Below are 20884 nucleotides of genomic sequence, written 5' to 3' on the forward strand. Positions count from 1 at the left end.
TCAAAAAGAGGAGAGCTGTCAATAGGCTTTATGGACATTGGTCATTCTGCTGCAGTGCAGATGGATTATGGTGAGGAGGAGAGATGACTCAGTCTGTCAGGACTCCCATCTTCAACCCAGCAGGAGTGCTAGCCGATAATCAAAATCTCTGGCAGGGGTCATCGGGTTGACGGGTGTGTTTGTGTGTTGTACGTGTGGGTGCATTTACAAAGAGTAGGGGGGCTAGACAGAAAAACTAGAAAAAAGGGGGAGAAAGACAAATAAGAGTGAGCCAAGATATGAAGCCAAGTAGCAGACAACAGAGGCTTAATGGGGTGTGTGTTTGTGTGAGTCAGCCAGTGAGCTTTCAATAGTGTGATATTGCTTCTGAGTATTGAAAATTATAGGCACAATTTATGGGGAACTCTTATGTGAGCAGCGGGCAGCAGATCTGAAACCAGCCTGTGTTTGCTGGGCTTTTGAGGCAATGCTCAGAGATCAATTTCCCAGAGTGCCGCTGGGTGTGGAGACCCCCACTATTTCCCATCACGATACTCAATAAGCACCTGACAGGGCTCAGGCCTGTGGTCAGCTTCATTTCTCTGGGCCAACTGACTGTGACTCCTTTGTTCAGTCCAAAGTCGATGTCAGCCAGCGATGTTTCCAGCAGCAGGGCCCAAGGATTTTTCTTTTTTCTTTTTTTCTTTTAAAAACACGTACTCGGTTCAGCTGGATCTGACCTTTAGTATCAACACCAATAGTTAAGTATCCATCTATAGAGTGGACACAATAATTAATGTCAAATCAAATGTTACTAGTAACAGCAGTAACTCCAACTCTACTGTAATGACTGAAATCTGAAGGACAACTTCAAATGGATCCATCTTCAACAAATGACATGACAACACAGCTCAATCTTGGAGAGTGGTAAAATAGCCATTTAGGATGTAATGCCACAAGACCAGGCTTGACATTTGTGTGTAAAATGAGAAATAATTGTTCAGTTGTTATATTTTCCCTAGGAAGCACTGCGAGGTGACAACCCATAAGGTTTAGACAGCATGCTCATGCTAACGCTTGGGCCACTCTTTCTACCTCTACCTGTGTGTGGCGGCTACCTCACTGAAGTGCTGCAGCTTGCATGCATGTGGTATCCACAGAGACAGTGCGGCTGCTGCTGTCAGCCCTGTTTTCTTACACTGAGCCTGCCTTTGATAGTGGCCATCAAATGAAAGCCTTGTGCACAAAAACACTACAGGCCTTTTACTGAAAAACCAATAGAGGAACTGTTGAGTTACAAAAAAAAAAGAGCATATTTTTCATGTTTGTGACTATTCTTCAGGCGCAGACATTCTAACTGCAGTCAACGGTGTATAATGTTGCTGGTATAATGTCAATATAACTATTACAGGTCATTTTCACTGTCTATTTTAGTGACAGGTTCCACAACACACTCTACTCTACTTCATGTATGGCGGATGTAACGCTTGAGTTCTTGACAAAACAATTGTTGTGTTATCTTTGTTAAAATGACTTGGTGCTCAAATTTCATTGCCAAGTATGGGTACATATCCATTTAGCTTGAACATGGGTGGAATCAGGTCTGTAGTCCAAATAGTCCTTTGCATTGGCTAAAAACAGTAAACAGTGAATACATATCTGGTATGAGCATTACATCATTTGAATTTGTGGAATAACAAAAAGAGTTAACATACTTAAATTAGCATTAACTACTGACATATCCTCATAAAGGTGATAGGGTGAGCTTGTTAGCTATCAAGGCATCAGTCACATGTGGAGTAACATTATCATTCATTAGGAGTTGTGTTTTTGTCCACTTGGCAAATGCAAGTCCAATATTTGCTCTCCTTTAAGCTCCATTTTACCCTCTACCAACACCTGAGGGAAATCTTTGGCCCTTTAACTGCTTAATGCTGATCTATGTTCAGCAGCTTGTGATTAACTTCGTCTGTCTGCCATTTGGTGCTCAGCAGGTAGTGTACACTTGGTTTATCAGAGCTGAGTTTAGCAAACTCATGATGCAAAAAAATAACAGGGTTGGAAAACCAAAACAATAAGCTAAATGGGATGTCAAATAGCACCTTTCTAGTCTTTGACCACTCAAAACACACACATTCACCCATTCACACACCACTGACGACATGGGCTACCTATCATGAACATGAACACATTCACACATCACTAGCAGCGATCCCTTTTTAAATACAAGCAGTGATTTTAACCATTGTTAACATTACAAATGTTGGTTGGAGTAGCTTCACTCTGACAGAGTGACAATAAATACAAGAGGGATCAGACACTGGCTGATTCAGTTTATGAGATGCTGACTATTTTTGCCATCTGTTTGATGCTTGATGTGCCGAATAGGTACTCTGTGCACATAAGCAAGGGCTGAACACAATAACAGAAACGCCTGTACAATATTACACAGTACTTTAAAAAAGTAATGCAATAAATGTTACCTATATGTGGCTTTCAATGCAACATTTTTGTTGAAGCTGTCAAAGTGAAATTTAATACGGTTACAGAGCCCAAAACAACTAGCACAGATTGACATAACTTTTAGAGTCACTGCTTAAGAACAGAGTAATATTGCAATGGATAATACTGCATAGATGGCCATGTTAATGTGTCCACTTGCAGAATTTTTGAATAAATGTTTCTCAGAGGCAGCTGAACACCAAATGTAAGCACCACTAATGTCTGCTCTTGCCTGTGGCAAAGATTAATGTGACTTATTTACTTTTCGGAGGCACAAGTTAAGGAGGAAGTATAGAAATGGTTTTTTTTAAATAGGCTCATAATGGAAAGTCTTACAAGAACGATACAAGACCGAAGACCATCTACTTTGAATGCAGCGCACACGTCCTAAAGGCGCAATGAGGAGGAATAGCTGTCCATTTGTGAAGGTCGGCCAGACTTAAAGCCACAATCTATTTGGGAATGAGGTGAATGCACAACTCCTTGCCACAATCCTGCCTATCCATTCTGGTGGATTTCACAGTGGCCCCTCCACACTGAGACCAGGAGGCACTTGCATTTCACACTTGGAGCCGTCACCATGGAAACGACACAAAGAATCTGTTGATGGATGTTGTACATAACTTTCTGTTCTGTGTCCAAATTAAGGACGAGTGTGGACACACTTTGAATAACAAAGACATAAGAGCACCGGTAAATGGCTACCTATACAAAAGGCATGAAAGGCAAACATGAAAACTCAATGTTCCATCAAACAGAATGGATGTTACGTCAATATGGGCCTGTTCGTGTGGCTTTGAGTGGCCCCAACTGGCCCTGGTGTTTGCATGGGTCTCTTACCTGATGGATGATCTCAGACACTGGCAGCTGGTCCACATACAAGAACTTCTCGTTTTGCGGTTCTTCACTCACAGGACTAAAAGACAAAACACAGAACGCAGAAAACAGAACAGCATTTATGTAAAGTAAGTAGGTAAATTGCACTTTGGAAACATTAAGCTTTTGTTATGTGGTTCGTCATTATTCAGCGATGAAGAAAAGCTGTCAAGAAGGGGAACAGACTCCAGTGTTTCTGTTGGCAGTGAGTGTGTAGCCACGGTGTGCGTGATTGACAGATCGTTTCAGAACAGAGTCAATGATATGCAGTGCAAATTGATGCAAATGGGCCATTTTTTCCCCTCTTGATAAATAAAAAAAATCTTGTGGAAGCAGAAGAGACTCAAAATCATCTTAACAATAAAAGCTGTGATCAGAATGATCGTGTGTACGTCACAACAGAACTCCAAAGGACAAATGAAAAGAAAAAAAAAAACAGGAAACACAATTTCAAAGTGATACTACACCTAACATCTAGCTTTTGAACAACATACTCTCCACCTTTTTACTGATTTTAGAGGTCTTAGTAGAGCTCCAAGCTCCTAAGCCCCCTTAACTACACACGATACTTAAGGTTTTTTTCTTTTGCAATTATCTGAATCCACAAAAGAGCAATGAAAAAGGTGAAAAAGGCTTTCCAATAGTGTCAATATCAAACACAGCACGCAGGAAAATTAGAGAATTTAATATGATCAACTGTCAAAAAGGCCTGGACTAACAGGTTTCAAACTTCTTCATTAAACAATACAGATTACCTGAGTCAGTCTGTACTTCCAACATTGGCTGGATAAACATGTAAACGTGGTCATGATGCGCAGCCTCGTGTCTCTTAAACTCCACTGATTTAGCTTTTCAATGTTATTATCCTGTCTCACATTATACTGGCTCATGAAAGACAGTATCAATATCACTGCAGCAGAGCCAGAGATACCATCTTTTTTTATTTCACGATCCTTTCTCTTGTCAAAACCTGGCACCTACATTACCCACAATGTAACTTAACAACCAGAAGTCCAGCCAGAGATTGAGGTGCGTTTTACTCGTAGTGGATAAAGCAGCCTCAAACAGAGATGAAGAGCAGGCAACAAAGGTCTGGTAAGCTCACTTCTCTCCAACTCCACACCTACTGATTTTTTCCCTCCATTTTCAAACTTGCAGTCTTCAGCCCAAACCAACACTAACTCAAGCAATATCACTTGAGAAATTTATCAGATTTCACAGCACTCCCTCTGGAGCTACAAAAGGCTTTAAACATCTTTTTTCAGATATGCAGTAGTACTCCCCATACCTGTAAACACACTTTGATGTGCAAAATGAGTGGAGCTGCCCTTTAAGTACTACTGAATATCAGTTGAGTGATTGGTGGTAAGCTTGACATTTGTGATGGATTTTGCCAAACACAACTAAAAGAAAAACCTTTAAGAAAAATCAGAAGTCGGTGGGATGTGTGGGAAACCATGCAGTTCTGTTGTAGCACTCTACATGTACCACTTGTAACTTAAGAGGCTTATTCATGTTTCAAGATTTTACATGAATAACGTTTGTGCATATTTTCTAAGCACAGAGCATGTGTTTATTCATTTCAGAAAAAGCAATTAACACTTGGTTGAATCTCTGCCTTGTATCCAAGGCCAGTATGCAAAGACAAATAACCTGATGCAACTTTTGCCTTTCATTCCTTTAGCAAAGCTGACCGTAAAACATGTGAATTTTGGTTTATGAATTAAACCATTTAAAGCATTGAACTAATGCTCTTATCTACAGCGACGTGTATTAATGAAGTAAGTCAAGGTTCAGTCTCTTGCTCGAGGACTGTGAAAAAGATCAGCATATGGCAGGTGATGGACAGACAGTGAAGTTGAGACAAGATATTTTGAATGTGTGACCTTTTCCGATACAGAGCTGGTTTTCCAGGCGCAGGGCTTTCCTGCTTCCACTGGTGTCCAAAAACTACAGAAAAAGCATTAATGAGCCGCACATAAGCGCTTTAGTTTATTTTGAGTCACATAAGCCATCCTGCTCCTGTAAACACTCACCTAACTGTGCCTGAATATCTCAAATACACCATTTTTTCTTTTTTTGCTAAATACTACAGTGCCCGGCTGTTTTAGGCTTAATTTCTGAGTCTTTAAAATGAAATGAATGGGCGTGGTGATTGGAGCCAACAGTCGGTCTTAAAAGTCACAGAGTTTAAAGCTGTATTGGCATAAATGCAGCATTAATCACAAATTTGTTTTGCACATAACATAAGTCCAATGCTGGCAACAACTGGCTGATTTACCCTACTTGACCACCACATTACTTTCTGGTGTCAGATTTACTCAGTGAGAGAGATCCTTGCCACCAAGTGATGAAATAAAAACTTAACTTAACACTGGAAAACCCCAGAACCACCTTCATCACATAATAACTAAATGACTCATCAGGTGGGCTCCACCTTGGGAAAATTATTAAACTCTGAAGGACAAAATTTTGTTGCTTTTCTGACTCTCTTTGTCCCGGTCTCTTGGGCTCTTGGTCTCTTTTTGTCTGTCTCTCTCTCTCTGTCTCTGTCTCTTACTCTTTTCACTCCCTACTTTGGGCCTCCAGCTGATATGTTTACTTGGCTTTTGTTAAATTCTTGCACATGACACTTTTTATCCTTGTAAATAAAACCACTTGATAGCATTTGCCGCTCGTCCTGTCTCCTGCTTTGTTGCAGCTTCTGAGCTGGGCTGTGACACTACTGATTTTTTCTGAATGTATTTTCCCTTTGATTTGTTTGTTGCTTCACCTTGTAAACTAACTATGTTAACCTTGTGTTCTTGTAGGTTGACTATGTTCTGACACACTTGCTTTATTTGATGGAAAACATACAATAACTGTTGATACAGACTCAAGAAGAAGAGTCTCTGTCGAGTGGAGGATCAACTAAGTGGTGGTCTTTGGCTAATCAAAGACAGTTCAGGTCAGTCAGTACAGCAGCTGACCATGAGCCATGTCCCCTGTGAACCACTGTGGCTCTTCACCAACCACTTGCTGTATGAAGCAACATTTTTCTATTTGTCTCTTTCTTCTCCCTGAGCTTCTTTTGCTCAACGGTTTTTCTCTCCAGCTCCTTGCTCTCTTGCCCTTCCCTTCTTTATTTTCCTGTCTTCTTTAAATTCAATACTCCATTTTTCTGCCCCTTCTCTCTTCGCTCCATGTCTGTGCAGTAGGGCAGAAGTTGCTCTGACGGACAGAAAGGGAGACAGAAGAATACAGGCCGGGTTGGCAGGCAGGGAGACGAGATCCTGCTGAGCCATCTATGTGCCCCGAGCTCTTTCTGCCACTGAAAACGTGTCACTGAGAGCTCCAGCGTCTCACCGCTGTTTCCCTCTCTTCTCATTTAGCACAAGGGATGTGCTCTAATTCAATTCAAACCACTTTCCACTTTATTTTCCATAAAGAGATTTTTGGAGAGGATTTTCAATCCACTTAGCTGATTCTAATGGATGTGACAGCCCCTCCCCACCTCCAGCTCTGGTATCGCTGCTGTATCCAGCTGCCATCTTTAGGTCAAATAAATTTCCTTTTAACATCTGCTCTACTAATTGCCTGAGCAGTTTTTTAGACTCAATCCAGTGCTGCAGGTCACAAATTAAGACTAAATTTACTTCACAACTCAATCGGGTATGAATTCAGCTTTAATTTGATACTTGTTATCATCCTGGGAGCCTTATGGCATGTTTTGGTCAACATGCACCTATGGCTGGGTGTGAGTAACTACACAATGTCATTACATGTTAAGCTTATGTATAATGAAGAGGACTGAAGGGGTCCATTAAAATGTCCTCTCCATCAAGTGCTATTCACTTAATGGAAGAGCCTGCTCTGAGGAAAAATGGCAGTTTGGAAATGGGTGAGAGGAGAAGAGAGAATGAGAGGAGGGTGAGACAGACACATGTACACATCTTTTCAAAATACCCTCCTTCACTTGTCGGAACGGCCGAATGAGCTGACAAAACTGGATTAAAGCAGCACTATATTTAATAATGGCATGTTTCAGAGCACATCTGTGATCTTTTCTCTGTGGGAACACACAGAGCTCACTGCTACCCATTTTCAGGTCTTCTGAAAAGCTATTATTAAAGTTAAATAATAGCATAGCTATATTTAACTTGAGTGGTGCCCAGACAGGGGTCTCATAAAGATCTGTCACGTGTCTGTCATCTCTTAGCGAATGTTTTTAATGATGATGCAGATGTCATAATTTTGTAAACAAAAGCCTAATTTATGAGATATATTTCTTTAGGGGAGGTTGGATGATTATTATAACTCACAATTATTTTCATTACTGATAACCAGCTGATTCTTTTCTCAATTAACTGATTGTGAAAAAGATTAAGTGAAAACACTGATTATAATTAGAGCCTAAGGTGACAGGCTGGAATTGTTTATTTCGTCCAATCAGTCTAAAACCCAAACATATTCAGTTTATTATCATATATGGCAAAGAAAAAAACAGTGAATCCTCACATTGGAGAGAGACATCTGGAACCAGTGAATGGTTGGCATTTGTTTCTTGAAAAATGACTGACAGGATTTATCGATCATCAAAATAGTCGATGGTTAATTTAATGTGGACTGACTAATCAATTAACTGACTTAATATTATTTCACGGCAAATGGTGAGTGATTTTAATTCTATCCAGGGCACATGCGCAATGTTTCACCCATGTAACTACAGCCCAAATTACTTACTGTATTTCTGACACACTTGCTGGTCTTTCCATTATTTAAGTCCAGAGAAACACTTGTATTTCTGCCTTTTTGAGCATAAAGCTGGATTTTCTGTTGCTGAATTTCATCAGCTCAGCACACAGTTTCAGTATTGCGTAACCGCTGAAGAAGTAAAGAATTTTCCTAACCTGATAGATACTTCTTGACAACAACATTCAGTGAACTCATATGATGAAGGAAAAAAAAACATTGCAAGAGCTAGGCCCTGTAGGATAATCAAATGGGCTATTTAAATTCCCTTTCACAGGTGATTCTTCCATGGGTAATCTGCCTTTTTATAGCCTAACTGTTAGTAAGTGTAGTGAGCTGCACATATTTAACACTGGAGACACCATCACCTTGAAAACACCAGTTCATGGATTCCTCTTACAATGCATAATAACACTAAATTACATTATTTGATAATCACCCTGGTGATGAAAGTCAGAATACCCTTCTCCTCTCACTATAACACTGCCCGGACCCATAAGAAGCACAGCAAATATCTTATTACCCACATCCCCATGTAATATTAATCTCATCCAGCACTTAATGCTAGCGGCACATTGTAACGTGACATACAGAATGAGGGAAAGTGTTGTTAGCCTGCCGAATATCTTTGAACTTTCCCAATGGTGCTTTCTTAAAAGTAGAGACACCCTGCTAGTCCTCTGCTGCGTCAGTAAACATAGCGCCATTAAACATCAAATGAATCAGGGGATTGCTGGTTTCTTGCATCAGAATTGGAGATAAAGCATCTCTCTCTCTCTCTAGGACTGAATTAGGGCAACAGCCAACTCAATACCACTGGTGGTGTGTTTGGTGTGTTGCATTCAGGATCAGTAGACCTAATGTGTTGGCCCTAATCAATAATAAAATAATCGGGGGTGAAGTTGTGTGCAATGAAGGCCAAAACACTAGATGAGTAAAATCAGTATGGCAATTGCCTCTAATAACTAATTAGCAGCCAACTTCATTGCATTCTTTGACTATAATACCCCTCAGTGGTTTAATTAAATCCCAGCTTAATGAAATTAATAGGAGTGGGGGGAGTATAATCAGGAATAAAGTTTTAATTTTCATCACTTCTGTTTGTAGAGCACCACAATCTATTCCTTACCCACAGCCTAATGACTTAATATACGGAGGGCAGTCTGCGTTTGGTGAATTAAGCTGTGTGTTTGTCTTTATTCTTATTATTCACGAGAAGCTGGCAAATATAAACAGCACAATATGTCACAATGCAGAAGAAATGCTGAGAAGATGATCTCTGAGTGAGTGATGGCTCTCTACAGCCATCTAGTGGCCAAATGTATTTATCACAGCATGTGTCAAACTGATGCAATCAAAAAATGCATTAAATTCGATTTGGATGAATTTAGTCTTGTCCACCACAGGGTAGCGCCACAGATAATCCATCAGAAACACTGCCGCTCACTCTGTGAGGAGACACTGAATGATCAAAATCATACTCTGAGGCCAGATAAACCAGAGAATGTCCAAATATGATGATCTTCATTTTTACTGTGAAACAGACTAATAGTGCTGCTAGTGATTATAAAATGGCTATAACTGAGCTATATGATTACCTTAAACAATCATGTCATTGGTCAGCCCAACAATCAGGTCCTAAACCACCTACAGGGCAAGTCACAGCAACATCCACTGGGTGGTTTACTCTAATAGAAACAGGCCACTCAACACATCATTAGTAGATAAATCGATATCACTAATGAGCGATGTTCTAAGTAGAAATCGAAGTCTAGTTAGTTTGGAACCCAACATAAAACGAATTTGGCCCGCAGCACTTCAATTAAAACAAAGAGGAGATGACCTCAATTAAGGTCTTTACACTGAGGTTGTCCCTAATCCACCTCAGAAACACTTCACTGTGGAGTGAAAGGTAACACACATTTTCTCCAGGAGAATAACAGTTATTATTTGCATTATATTGATATTTGAAGTACATTATAATATCAGTACATGTTTTCAGTTGTTAACTGGTACACAATATTGTGTATTTGGGCTTCAATAATTTAGTTTGCGTAGTGTAAAGAGTAGCAAAGAGAAAAATCTCTCAAATAGAAGGTTTTTAAACAATATTTGTCAAGCCTTGTGGAGAGATTATTCCAGGTGGCCTTCAATGAAAAGGTACTTGTACCTTTATTAGTCTAAATTAAGTCTGGTTTTAGCACCCAGGAAAAGATACTTGTTGGCTTATCAAGGGGTGTTTTTCTACGGCATGTCTAAAAAAGTTAAGCAATTTAACTACTACTTGAGTTTAGAGACTTTGCTTAAACAATACATCCAGATAATTCAAAATACAAATGACACAATTTAAGTTAAATCTGTTCCTCTTCAAAAAGCTGCTATTATGATTACTGTTGTGTCAGATTTTAAAGTTGAGTGAAAACATTACAATAATGACAAAAACAAACAAATGAACTCCACTTACTTCTGCTCCATCTGCTTGATGGGGTCGATCAAGGCGATGGTTTCCATGGTGATCTCAACTTTGCGCACGCTACCAAAGAAATCTGTGATGAGGACACTTCCTGGGTCCCTCAGAAAAAGGTCAGTGCGGTGGCCTGGAGTGGACACACACTGACTCTTGGGACATACTTTGAACTGGGGAAGCAGACAAAGCAGAAGCAGCAGATCAGAAATAAGCAACAAAAAAAAGTATGTAAATACTGTAAATATGTACTAATGCTGCTGTCAAGAGCTTCAGGTAAAAGCATTAATTACACAGTGCAGGTCACATTTGGTCACAGGGGAATTTAATACTCAGACAGTGTTCAAGAGTTTGCGTCTCCTACTTTTCACACCACAGATAGCGATAGGCAGCACAAAGCCAGCCGCATCAAACATGGCTACAGCTGCAGTGGGTGGTGTTAAAATATGTGACAGTGTGTGGAGAGGATTAGAGGCATGGAGCCTGACATTTGTGAATGTCACCGTCAATTACAAATCTTTCGGTGCCTGGTGTGCTATCATTGTGGGTTAATCCTCTTAAGAGTGTGATTCGTCAGTTGTATTGTCCGACTGGGCTCCCCGTTTGACAATAAAATAAAATCATTAAACCAATGTGAATCTTATCTCTACCAACCAAACAGAAGTTGAAAAACACACATACAACTGGTGGAGGATTTTGTTGGGAAGGTGGAGGCAATCTCTGTTTCATCAAAGGGCAAGCCTTTGCGGACTGAATATAAAAACAGAAAACTTGGTGGGCTTGTCTGGAAAATCCATAGTATTGATCCTTAATTCCGCAAAATAGCATAAGAACAAAGAGTGCATCTTCAGGAAAGAAGAACTGGAAAGAATAATAAGCTTTAGTCAATGCACATTGATTGAGCTCAGACTGAGTGCAAGAGTGGGGATTTGAAGTGTTTTGATTGTAACTCCTGGTGAGGCGGGGTAGGTGGTGGGGATGAGGAGTGGTCCCTGGGGCCAGTGGATCTCTGCAGGAGTGTAAAAGATGAAAAGGGAGGTGCTGCTGGGATTGAGCCATGGCCCGGAGCAGCATGTACTCACCATCACCACAGTCATGTGTCAAAGGCCAACAACCTTAACACAGTATCAGACATTCTGCTTCAAGTGCAGAGTCCTGAGAGCCCTGTGTGACTTTCATCTGGCTCCTTTTGGACTAGAAACTTTTCAACTCGAGACAGAGAGGGAAGGCAGTCTAGGAAAGATGCTGTCTGACTATTGTGGTTACCACAGCCCAAATGCTTTTACAGCAACTGAGTCACTCTGCCACAGTCCATAGGCCCAAAAAAAAAAAGATCTATCTGCCTTGAATATCTGTTGTACAACTAACTTTTTTTATTTTATTTGATTTTTTTACCACAATGAATCTAATACTTTTTGGGTCAATCAATTATTCCTTACCAAGAAAAAGGCCCAACACAGTTTCTCAGACTGAAGTCACCGCAGTCAAATGTAAATCAAGATAGTGCTAAATTAAATACTAACAGTGGTATAAAACTGCGTGTAAGAGTTATTTTTGTTACAGATTAATCTTCTCATTAATTCTTGATCAATCGATTAATCGTTTGGTCTATAAAACATTAGAAAACACTGAAAAATGTCCATCACAATATCCTGGAGCCCAAGGTGACCTGATCAAATGTTCTGTTGTTGACAGAAAAAGTATAAATGATAAACGTCAGCTGCTGCTCTATAGTACACATGTACATGTATGCACGCACACACAAGCACACACGTCCTCACCAGGTCATTCATGTTGGCTTTGCTTGCAGGGTGGATGTCCTCCAGGAACTCCAGCAGGTAGAAGGTGTAACGGTCCATCAAATGGACACCTATGGCCAAATCTGGCTGGTGCTGGAAAAGCATCGGCCAGACAAAAAAAAAGCAAGAATAACAACATTCAATATCAAACAACGCTTTATCAGCACAGGTGCTTTGGTGGCATTTTTAGTTTTGCTTGAGAACACCCCCTTCACTGAGTTTAGACACCGAACACAATGAAAATTATTTTCTTTGGGCTATGAAAAGAAGGCAGCAGTCATATGCCATCCCCAACAAATAACTGCTTCCAATCAGAGTGTATCACGACCAAATAATGTAACTTTTGACGCACAAATATTGGTGGCAGTGTTATTTTGAGAACACCAAACATCAAGTCTGATCAGTAAAGTCTGGCATTATGACAGACAAATAAATAAATGTAGACCAACGTGCCTATTAAATAGAAACTAATTCCAAACACTGTAACTGCACTTGTTTTGAGTGTATAGGAGGACTTAAATTAATAGCAAGTGGTGGCAGGGTGCCATGATGAGGGGCTACAAAGCAACATCACCAACATCACTAACATCTGATTAGTTCAGGGCGATGGCAGACAGAGGTTGAAGAACTTTGATATTCAGAGATGGCGTCAGAATGAAATGAATAGCACCAACACTACTTGCTGGGTAATGACATCAAAGGAGAAATATTTTGACAAGTTGTCTTCAAACTGTGCCACTTTTTCCTCACCTTTAATCAGTGTGCTAGTGTGCACTGACAAGTGACATGGATGTCACTCTGTATCGAGTTTTAATGTGTCTTGAGACCTGCGGATACGTACGCGGTGAGCCAAAACTTAAGATGTGAAAGAAAAATGTTAATAATGAGCTCTAGCAGTGACCTACGGATATCAAAACACTAAGAATTCAGACGGTTAAATACAGGTCACCCAACATTCAAGGGAGCAGCTGCACCTACAATGAAACTTAATCCACTGTTTAACTAAAGCATTCTCAGAGGGAAAAACAGTTGACCATTTGCTAAGGCCCACCTCCTTAGTTACTGTTGCTATGCTTTTCCTATGCCGACACCACTCAAATTGAATTTTTGAAACAATGGATGAGTGTGACATGTCTCCCTATTTAATATCTAGTGCACCACATTTACTGTCCACTTGCCAATTCTGCGCAACAATCCCATAATGCATTGAGCTCTGGCGTGTAGAAACGACAATTATAGTTGTGCAAATTCAGTGAAGATACAAAACAGTTACGTTTATGGAGAATTACTTGAAATTTGTGCTTCACAGTAGCCAAATTTACAGAAAATCAGCATAAGAAGATGCAAATGAATATGCATTATTAGAGGTTAAACTCAATATCAACAGTTGGTGGCACTAATTCACACAATGATACGACATAATTAAAAGAGCACCAGGTGGAAAAGAATAGGAATATGGTATTTCTTTGTTTCCTGTATCAATTTAATTGCATCAGCTAGTTAATTAAGCTAATGCGAATTCCATGACTTCAATGCCTTTCCTAGTGACTTTTTAATCATTTTAAAAACAAGAACCCTTTATGTGCACTTCACGGCTACATCCATGCATGACATTGATCTCAAAGACAGAGATTTGAGCTACATGTCCCAGGCAAAAAGTTGGCATCCTAACCAGAGGTGATCTATGTAGGAGACATAGGGGCAGCGTAGAGCTAGTTAGTTCTACTATTATTAGTGTGATAGTAAATAAATACAAGATCACACAGTTATCTGGTTCAAACACAATGCTTACATACTCAAGTGTGTTTCTAGGTTTTATCTTTGCCAAAAAAAAAAAAAGGATTTTTTGTTGGTGACCAATTGATGTAATTAGGAAACATATCGCTATCTATCTTGGGTAACACTGACTGGGATTGCTTAGCTGTAAACTGTAAGCAAATTCAGTAAAGAGCTGGTTGCGAAAACATTTCAATTATATTCCAGTTTGCAGAAATGTGGTCCTGGTCTTTGCAGAAGGAGAGTTTGTATTATGTATCATATTATCACGAGATGCAATGTGCTATTGCTCCAAACTGCTTATTAGAAATCCTGACAAACTGATTGATGATTTTTAATTTCTCTTCCACATCAGGGCAGGTAACTCACCGACAGGGAGTCCTCTCCAACTTGACTGCTGGCCAAAGCCATGAGGTTTGGAGAGTAGAACCTCTCATACATGGAGGCTCCCTGACAGGTATCAATGATGAAGAGCAGCTCATTGTACCTGGAGAAAGAGAGACACAGAGACAGACAAGATTATATACATTCTCAAACAAAACTGATAAGAAGACACTGCTGGCATATCATCGATCCATTTGTTCCAATAAAATCTGGCATCATACAAACCCTCTAACCATCTTTCATACTGCAGTTGCCATGGTGACCAAGAACAGCTTCATTCAGTCCCTCTAACACCCCCGCGCACACAGTTTCTCCTCCTTTCTCCCTCTAATAAAAGAGAAATTTCACTCCAACTTCTTTCCCCTGTTTAGGCAAACATGATAAGACTTTTACATCCAGTTGACTGAACTGAGGTTGTTCGGGGACGATGAGGGGAGGTGGCCAAGTCTCTATGGTGATTATAATTTGGCAGCTCAAGCCTGCAATTATCACATCAGCATCAAAGCTGGCGTCACTAAGCTTTTATCTAGCAGCCTGGGGTAACTAACTGTAACCCAGACACTCTGTATCGATGGGTTTGGAGGACAATAGAGGCGCTGGTAGCAGAAAGACGCTTTTGCTCATTTAGTGTCTTGCAGAACCTTAAAAAGCAGACGGTTCCATTTATAAAAAGAGACAGGCAGGCTCCTCTTCATGAGACGTTGATTTAACATATGTACAGCAGTAATTCCCTTGCTGTTATAGTGGTGTATGATGTGCTACATTAGTTTAAAAGGTGGAAACGAGTCCACTTCAAGCCAATTTCCACAGTATCAGCAGTGACAGAATTCTGTGAAGAACTGTGATTACATAAAGCCATTATAATCTATACTTTCATATCAACTGTGTAATTTGTCAGGGCGTCCAAATGGGAATGAATCCACAGAGTGAAACACTGCCTTTCACACAGGTGACCAGTTACTCTTTAACAGCCCTGCGTAAGAGATTCGCAGTATGCACTCATTCACCACCACCAAAATACCTCGACTTGTGTGTAATTTAACACAGGAAGCTTTTGCACTGACCTCTTCTGGTTGAATATTTGTTGCACCTCTGACCACACACACAACAGTGCTCTATTGCACTTCAAGCCACATCTAAGAGAGATTTCACTGTGTACTGACCACACCCTGCGCAAGTAGTTATGTTGTTTCTTTTCTTCGCACCAAAGCACTGCTGAGGCCAGATAGAATGGACAAACACCATGCACTTATATACTGGGTAGTGTATGAACTATTATAAGTCTCAGCAACTGAAACAAACAGGGTATATTGTAACTCCCTAAAGCAAGAAAACAGCAACACGGCGCCGTCTGGGGAAATACTACCCAATGAGGCACACGTCCATCATATACTCGTGTCATTTCTCTGTTTATTTACCTTCTTTTCTGCCACATCTGCTCAAAAGCGTCAGCTAGTTCCACATTACTAATCTCCTCAGAGTCCTGGAACTTTAGAAACCCATTCCCACCATGGCCTGAAAAACAAACACATATTATCAATAATTCATTCACCTCGGATTCATAATGCAAAAATATGATATAGAATGCAAAATAACAAGATGCATGGGAAAGACTGTGAGCAGTGAGTGAGAGAAAAAAACTCTGCTACAGCAGAGGGCTGTGGCCACATTCAACCACAAATAAATGAGATAAAGGAGAGGTTTGATAAAAACAATCTTTCAACTATATGTATATGCATGAAAGTGTGAAAACACACATGATCCGCAGGATATGATATGATGTGCTAACTTTGAATATGTGTTGGATAATGGTCAGTGTTGCAAGTTAATTTACAGCTTCATCGTTGCTGTAGCCTGTGAAAAAATGTGCAGATATTACAACAAAAATATAATACATAACGCAGCATAATTGTTTACCCTTTGGCATTGTGACTGTAGTGAAATAAACATTCTCCCTAAAAACATTATAATAACGTCAATGTCTTTATGAAGTTACCCTCTGGGCTAACTTACTTTGTGGACATTTTTTTTTTCATTCTTATACAGAACTAAACAAACAAACAGCCTCAGGACATGTTAATTTTTCTCAACAAATAGAGGAGGTGGAATACCTCAGCTGAGACAGACCACCTCTGCTATCATCATAAAGGCTAATTAACTGTAATTAAATTAAACATTAACCTTTGGGGGAAGAGAACAGGCTTGCTATTTTTTTTACAACAGCTGCCATTTAATGAGTGTGGCTATTGCTGAGGCCATTAAATGCTAACTGGGTTGATGACAAGAAGAGATGCATCTTAATCTAAGGGGTTTTTTCACCTTCAGCTAAATAATCTTCTCGCTATGATTTTGCTCTCTTCAGCTACATGTATAACCAAAGGCCATAGTGAGTATGTGTGCATCAATTGTCGAAAGTAAGGAAATGAGAGTGTACACTAAAAATGAATTACAGTGCTTCAAACAATAGCACCTAGCCCTGAACATCACATACTAATCAAACGAAAGATGCAAGTATCTGAGGCTGGACTTGTCCTTTATTACCTGTCAGGTATATAAGGATGTTGCTCCGGTCATCAGAGAGGAGCCGTTTGGAGCGCGGGGTGCTTGGCGGCAGCCTTCCAGTCAAAACACGCAGGAAATTCTCCACAGTCACCTGAAACATGGACATTGTTTAATAAAACAGTGAGAATGTCTAAAAAAAAAAAAAAGAACATAATTTCACCAGGAATGATCTAAACTAACATGTCACAAATTAAATGCTGCATCAGTAGAGACTCTAGTATGAGGTAACAGACAAATATTTTTGTCCTGCTCGACTTATCTTTTAATTAAACTGTGAAAATCAATCACTCACTCATTGCATTCGTTTCTTCTTTTTCAGCTTTTCTTATACAATTACAGTGTGACAGCAAATATGTAGTGGCAGTACACTGTTTATTCTTATTTAAAAAGACCAACACAAAGCAAAGTAAATAGTCAAGAACAAACAGTGATAAAGGGTGGATACACCAGTGGCGCTGCCTTGCCATAACAAACAAAACACTTGGGGATGATATCAAATCATTTCCTGCCCAAAGACACAGCAAACACCAGATAAATACTGTCAACTATAGCTGCACCTGTGTGATATCTGTCTGCATATGTGATGTTACAAAGTACAAATTTTTTATGAAATACCTACAGAAGTGCTGTTGGCAAGATATGCAAATCACACAATTCAGGTTTTAAGCATCTATGTCTTACACACTCCTTTAACAATGTCTCCTCCTTTAAATGGGTACATACATACAGACACACACATTTAATAACGGTACCTGAAGTTTAAAAAAGAGATATGCTGGTTGAAACTCCAGCCAGTGGGGTAAGAAATGAATTTTGCTTTCGTTTTAAGAAAATCCCCTTTGAGAACTGCGGCGATCTGCCTTTTTCAGCCTTCAAGTTATTGACATGTAGAAATTAGACTTTGAAAATCCTGAGGCCAGAGGAAAATGTACCAAACAGTAAGAGGCCTTATTTGGTTCAATTCAAATAGATTGTTAAAAGAAAAAGAGACATGGTAAGAAAGACATTTTTACAGTTGTGAGTGTAACTGCCTGACAGCAACATGAACAGACCTCATATCCTCGGTAGTCCACCTCCACATCGTCACCGTACACATTCAGCTCCATGTTCTTGTGACTAAACACTGTGGCAGGTTTGGGGTTTCTGTGGTTACAAGCCATGTCATCTGCCAGCATGAGAACTATGTGGCTGAAAAAGGAGAAAATATGAGAGACCACTCAGATTACATAAAAAAATAAGTGAAAGGACTGATACTGTCAAATATATATGTTCAGCGCTGTACCATTAAATACCATTAGTGTGTTGATTAGATTAGTTATATTACAATACATTCACTTTTGTCCAAAGAGACAAGCATTTTTATCAGCTGGGTGTTCAGTGTCTTGTTCAAAAGCAACTTCGTAATGTAGAGAAGAGGAGCCAGTAAGTGAACCACTACAATTGAGGGCCAATCCACCCGAGCAACAGACACCAGTATAAAGCATAGGGAAGGGGAAGCATACATTTACTTTGCTGATATAATGAATCTACTTAACAATTTGTCATCTTATAATAATATAAAACAGATTATGTGCAGAATAATGTGAAACATTATGCCACAGTGGTGTTGGTGCAGACACTAATCAACAATGACAACAATGAGTAACATGTGCATGTTAAGACAAGTACACCCCCCGTATGTACTTCAAAAACTTCCTTCCATAAAAATCCTATCATTTTTCATGAGAAGCATCTGATTGCTGCTCTGTTTAGGTGTACTCTGGCCAGGGTGAAAAGACCTCTAAAGCAGCATTGAGTCCATCATTATATGTAAAAATATGCCACATGAACTGTTTTTTTTTTTTTTACAACCAGGAGGTCCTGAATGCTAGGAGACTGGCTTCATTTCATGACAGGACTTCTAGCTGAGTAAAACCTAACAGAAGCTTTCTGGTAGCCCAGAGGTGCATCCTCATCATCCCCAGTTCATGAATGGCAGGGGACCTTTGTCACATGCAATCCATTTGCTCTCTATATCTGGCACATAACCATAACATATTGAAGAAGAGCTTTATGGACTAATTGCTCTATGTGCATTACTTTTACCAGTTCTGTAGCTCAGGATGTGTGTGAGTGGGCTCACAGAATTATAACCCATCTTCCTCTCTCTGTATAATAAACCTAAAAATCATGCAGACAGAATATACAGATCTTGTGTAATGTTCTTAATATTTAGCAACATCCAAAATATCAGTAGTGGAATCCATGACTATAAGAAACAGGGTGTATGTGCTCCTAAACATCAGCACTCAATCTGCAACTAACAATTATTTTCTAGATGAATCCATTAGCCGTTTGGTCTAAAAAATGTCAGAAAATTGAGAAAAATGTCGATCAGTGTGCCAGGAGGACAACCGCAAGTGTCTTGCAACACTGCTAACCACCAAATTGACAATCAATTTTTTTATTTGACAACTAATCAATTAAATCATTGCAGCTCTTCATAAAAACAGCGTATTCAGTGCCTGTCTGTACCTCCACATTAATATCACTATTGATTATCTAAAGATGTCATAGTAAATGACACAGAATGAGAACAGGTGTTTCATCACAGTCACCTGTCAGGGATGCCCAGCCTCTTAACACTTCTGTAGACGGACAGGGTATTGGCCACATGACGGTAGTTGAACCAGAATCTGGATGTACACACCTGAGCGAGGAAAACAGAAGACCCGAACATGTTCCTGCTGCTCCCATCATTAATGTAGAAATCAATTAGCATGTACTCAGCCTTCTGCAAAGCATCAATGAATACTCACCAGAACAGCCCAGTTGTTAGTGTGACCACTGCTGAAAAACTGACCTGCGTTTTCCTGAGAAGCAGATGGAGGAAAACAATAAATGTATGTATGTTTTAATGTGGTTTCGGCTCGTAGAAGCAAACACTCATCACCAAAACAGCTAGCATGACAGCACAGAAGGCTAATAAAGAAACGATATTTTAGGTACAATTCAACATTAAACTGACAAACTGGCGGATTGTTAGTGGCTGCGGGAACAAAAATATACACTTGCCTCGATGTTGATACTAACTGCAAATGAGTAAGAGGAAAATAAGCCGAATAAAATCAGTATTTTCATTGTGCAGCACTGTTAGCGGTGTGCATCAAGGAAGTAATAACCGGAAGCTCCTCCCCGCAAGTGCTTCCGGTATAACGTATTTCAAAATAAAAGCTCCGGCATGGAGAACGTGGATGGAGGAAAAAATGTTCAACTGGTAGAAAAAGGGTCAAGGTCTCATTGAGCTGTTCTACCTCAGGGTCATATGCCAAAACATTTCATGGTCGGGCTGGTAAAACATATCAATTCAATCTATCCATCTATATCACTGACATAGACTGTAGATTATAAAATACTACTAGTTATACTAGTTTGTCCTTTTTGTGATGAATTATTTATTGTTCTCAAGCTTTATATAAAATGGAATATGGGTCAGGAGAATATTTCCATTTGGTCTACTGTGTACCATGCTCGTTCCAATTATGTAACCTTACTGAATATATGAATAACATATATATTATAGCTGGACAAAACTGAAAACATAAATCGTAGGTGTAACCGGAAGACAGAAGCAAAACTGTGTTATGTAACATCTTCAAAAAAAAATTTATTGTACTAAAGCTCATCATTTAGCTTTATCTTGTCCCCATACCCCCAGGTACATTTGTACATTATGTACATGTACATCTATCAATACAAATTATTATCCCTTTTTGAAATTACATCATTTGTCACCATCATCACTCTGAAATTACATACAAGCCCACTGAAA

The 20884-nt window shown here is 39.6% G+C and overlaps 1 protein-coding gene across 1 annotated transcript in view; it reads right to left on the reverse strand.

The window, feature by feature from the left end:
- Nucleotides 1-20231, reverse strand: part of pigk (phosphatidylinositol glycan anchor biosynthesis, class K) — a 28790-nt gene extending 8559 nt beyond the window's left edge. The window contains exons 1-10 of the mRNA XM_070844722.1: nucleotides 20128-20231; nucleotides 19872-19925; nucleotides 19671-19762; nucleotides 18126-18261; nucleotides 17053-17164; nucleotides 15930-16026; nucleotides 14497-14614; nucleotides 12334-12444; nucleotides 10553-10725; nucleotides 3322-3397 (exon numbers count right to left, since the gene is read on the reverse strand). Of these exons, the coding sequence (XP_070700823.1) occupies nucleotides 3322-3397; nucleotides 10553-10725; nucleotides 12334-12444; nucleotides 14497-14614; nucleotides 15930-16026; nucleotides 17053-17164; nucleotides 18126-18261; nucleotides 19671-19762; nucleotides 19872-19925; nucleotides 20128-20193 (1035 nt within the window). The 5' untranslated portion in view covers nucleotides 20194-20231. The remainder of the gene's footprint in view (nucleotides 1-3321; nucleotides 3398-10552; nucleotides 10726-12333; nucleotides 12445-14496; nucleotides 14615-15929; nucleotides 16027-17052; nucleotides 17165-18125; nucleotides 18262-19670; nucleotides 19763-19871; nucleotides 19926-20127) is intronic.
- Nucleotides 20232-20884: the final 653 nt, after the last annotated feature.

Source organism: Pempheris klunzingeri, chromosome 15, assembly GCF_042242105.1.
Source record: "Pempheris klunzingeri isolate RE-2024b chromosome 15, fPemKlu1.hap1, whole genome shotgun sequence".
Taxonomy (NCBI): domain Eukaryota; kingdom Metazoa; phylum Chordata; class Actinopteri; order Acropomatiformes; family Pempheridae; genus Pempheris; species Pempheris klunzingeri.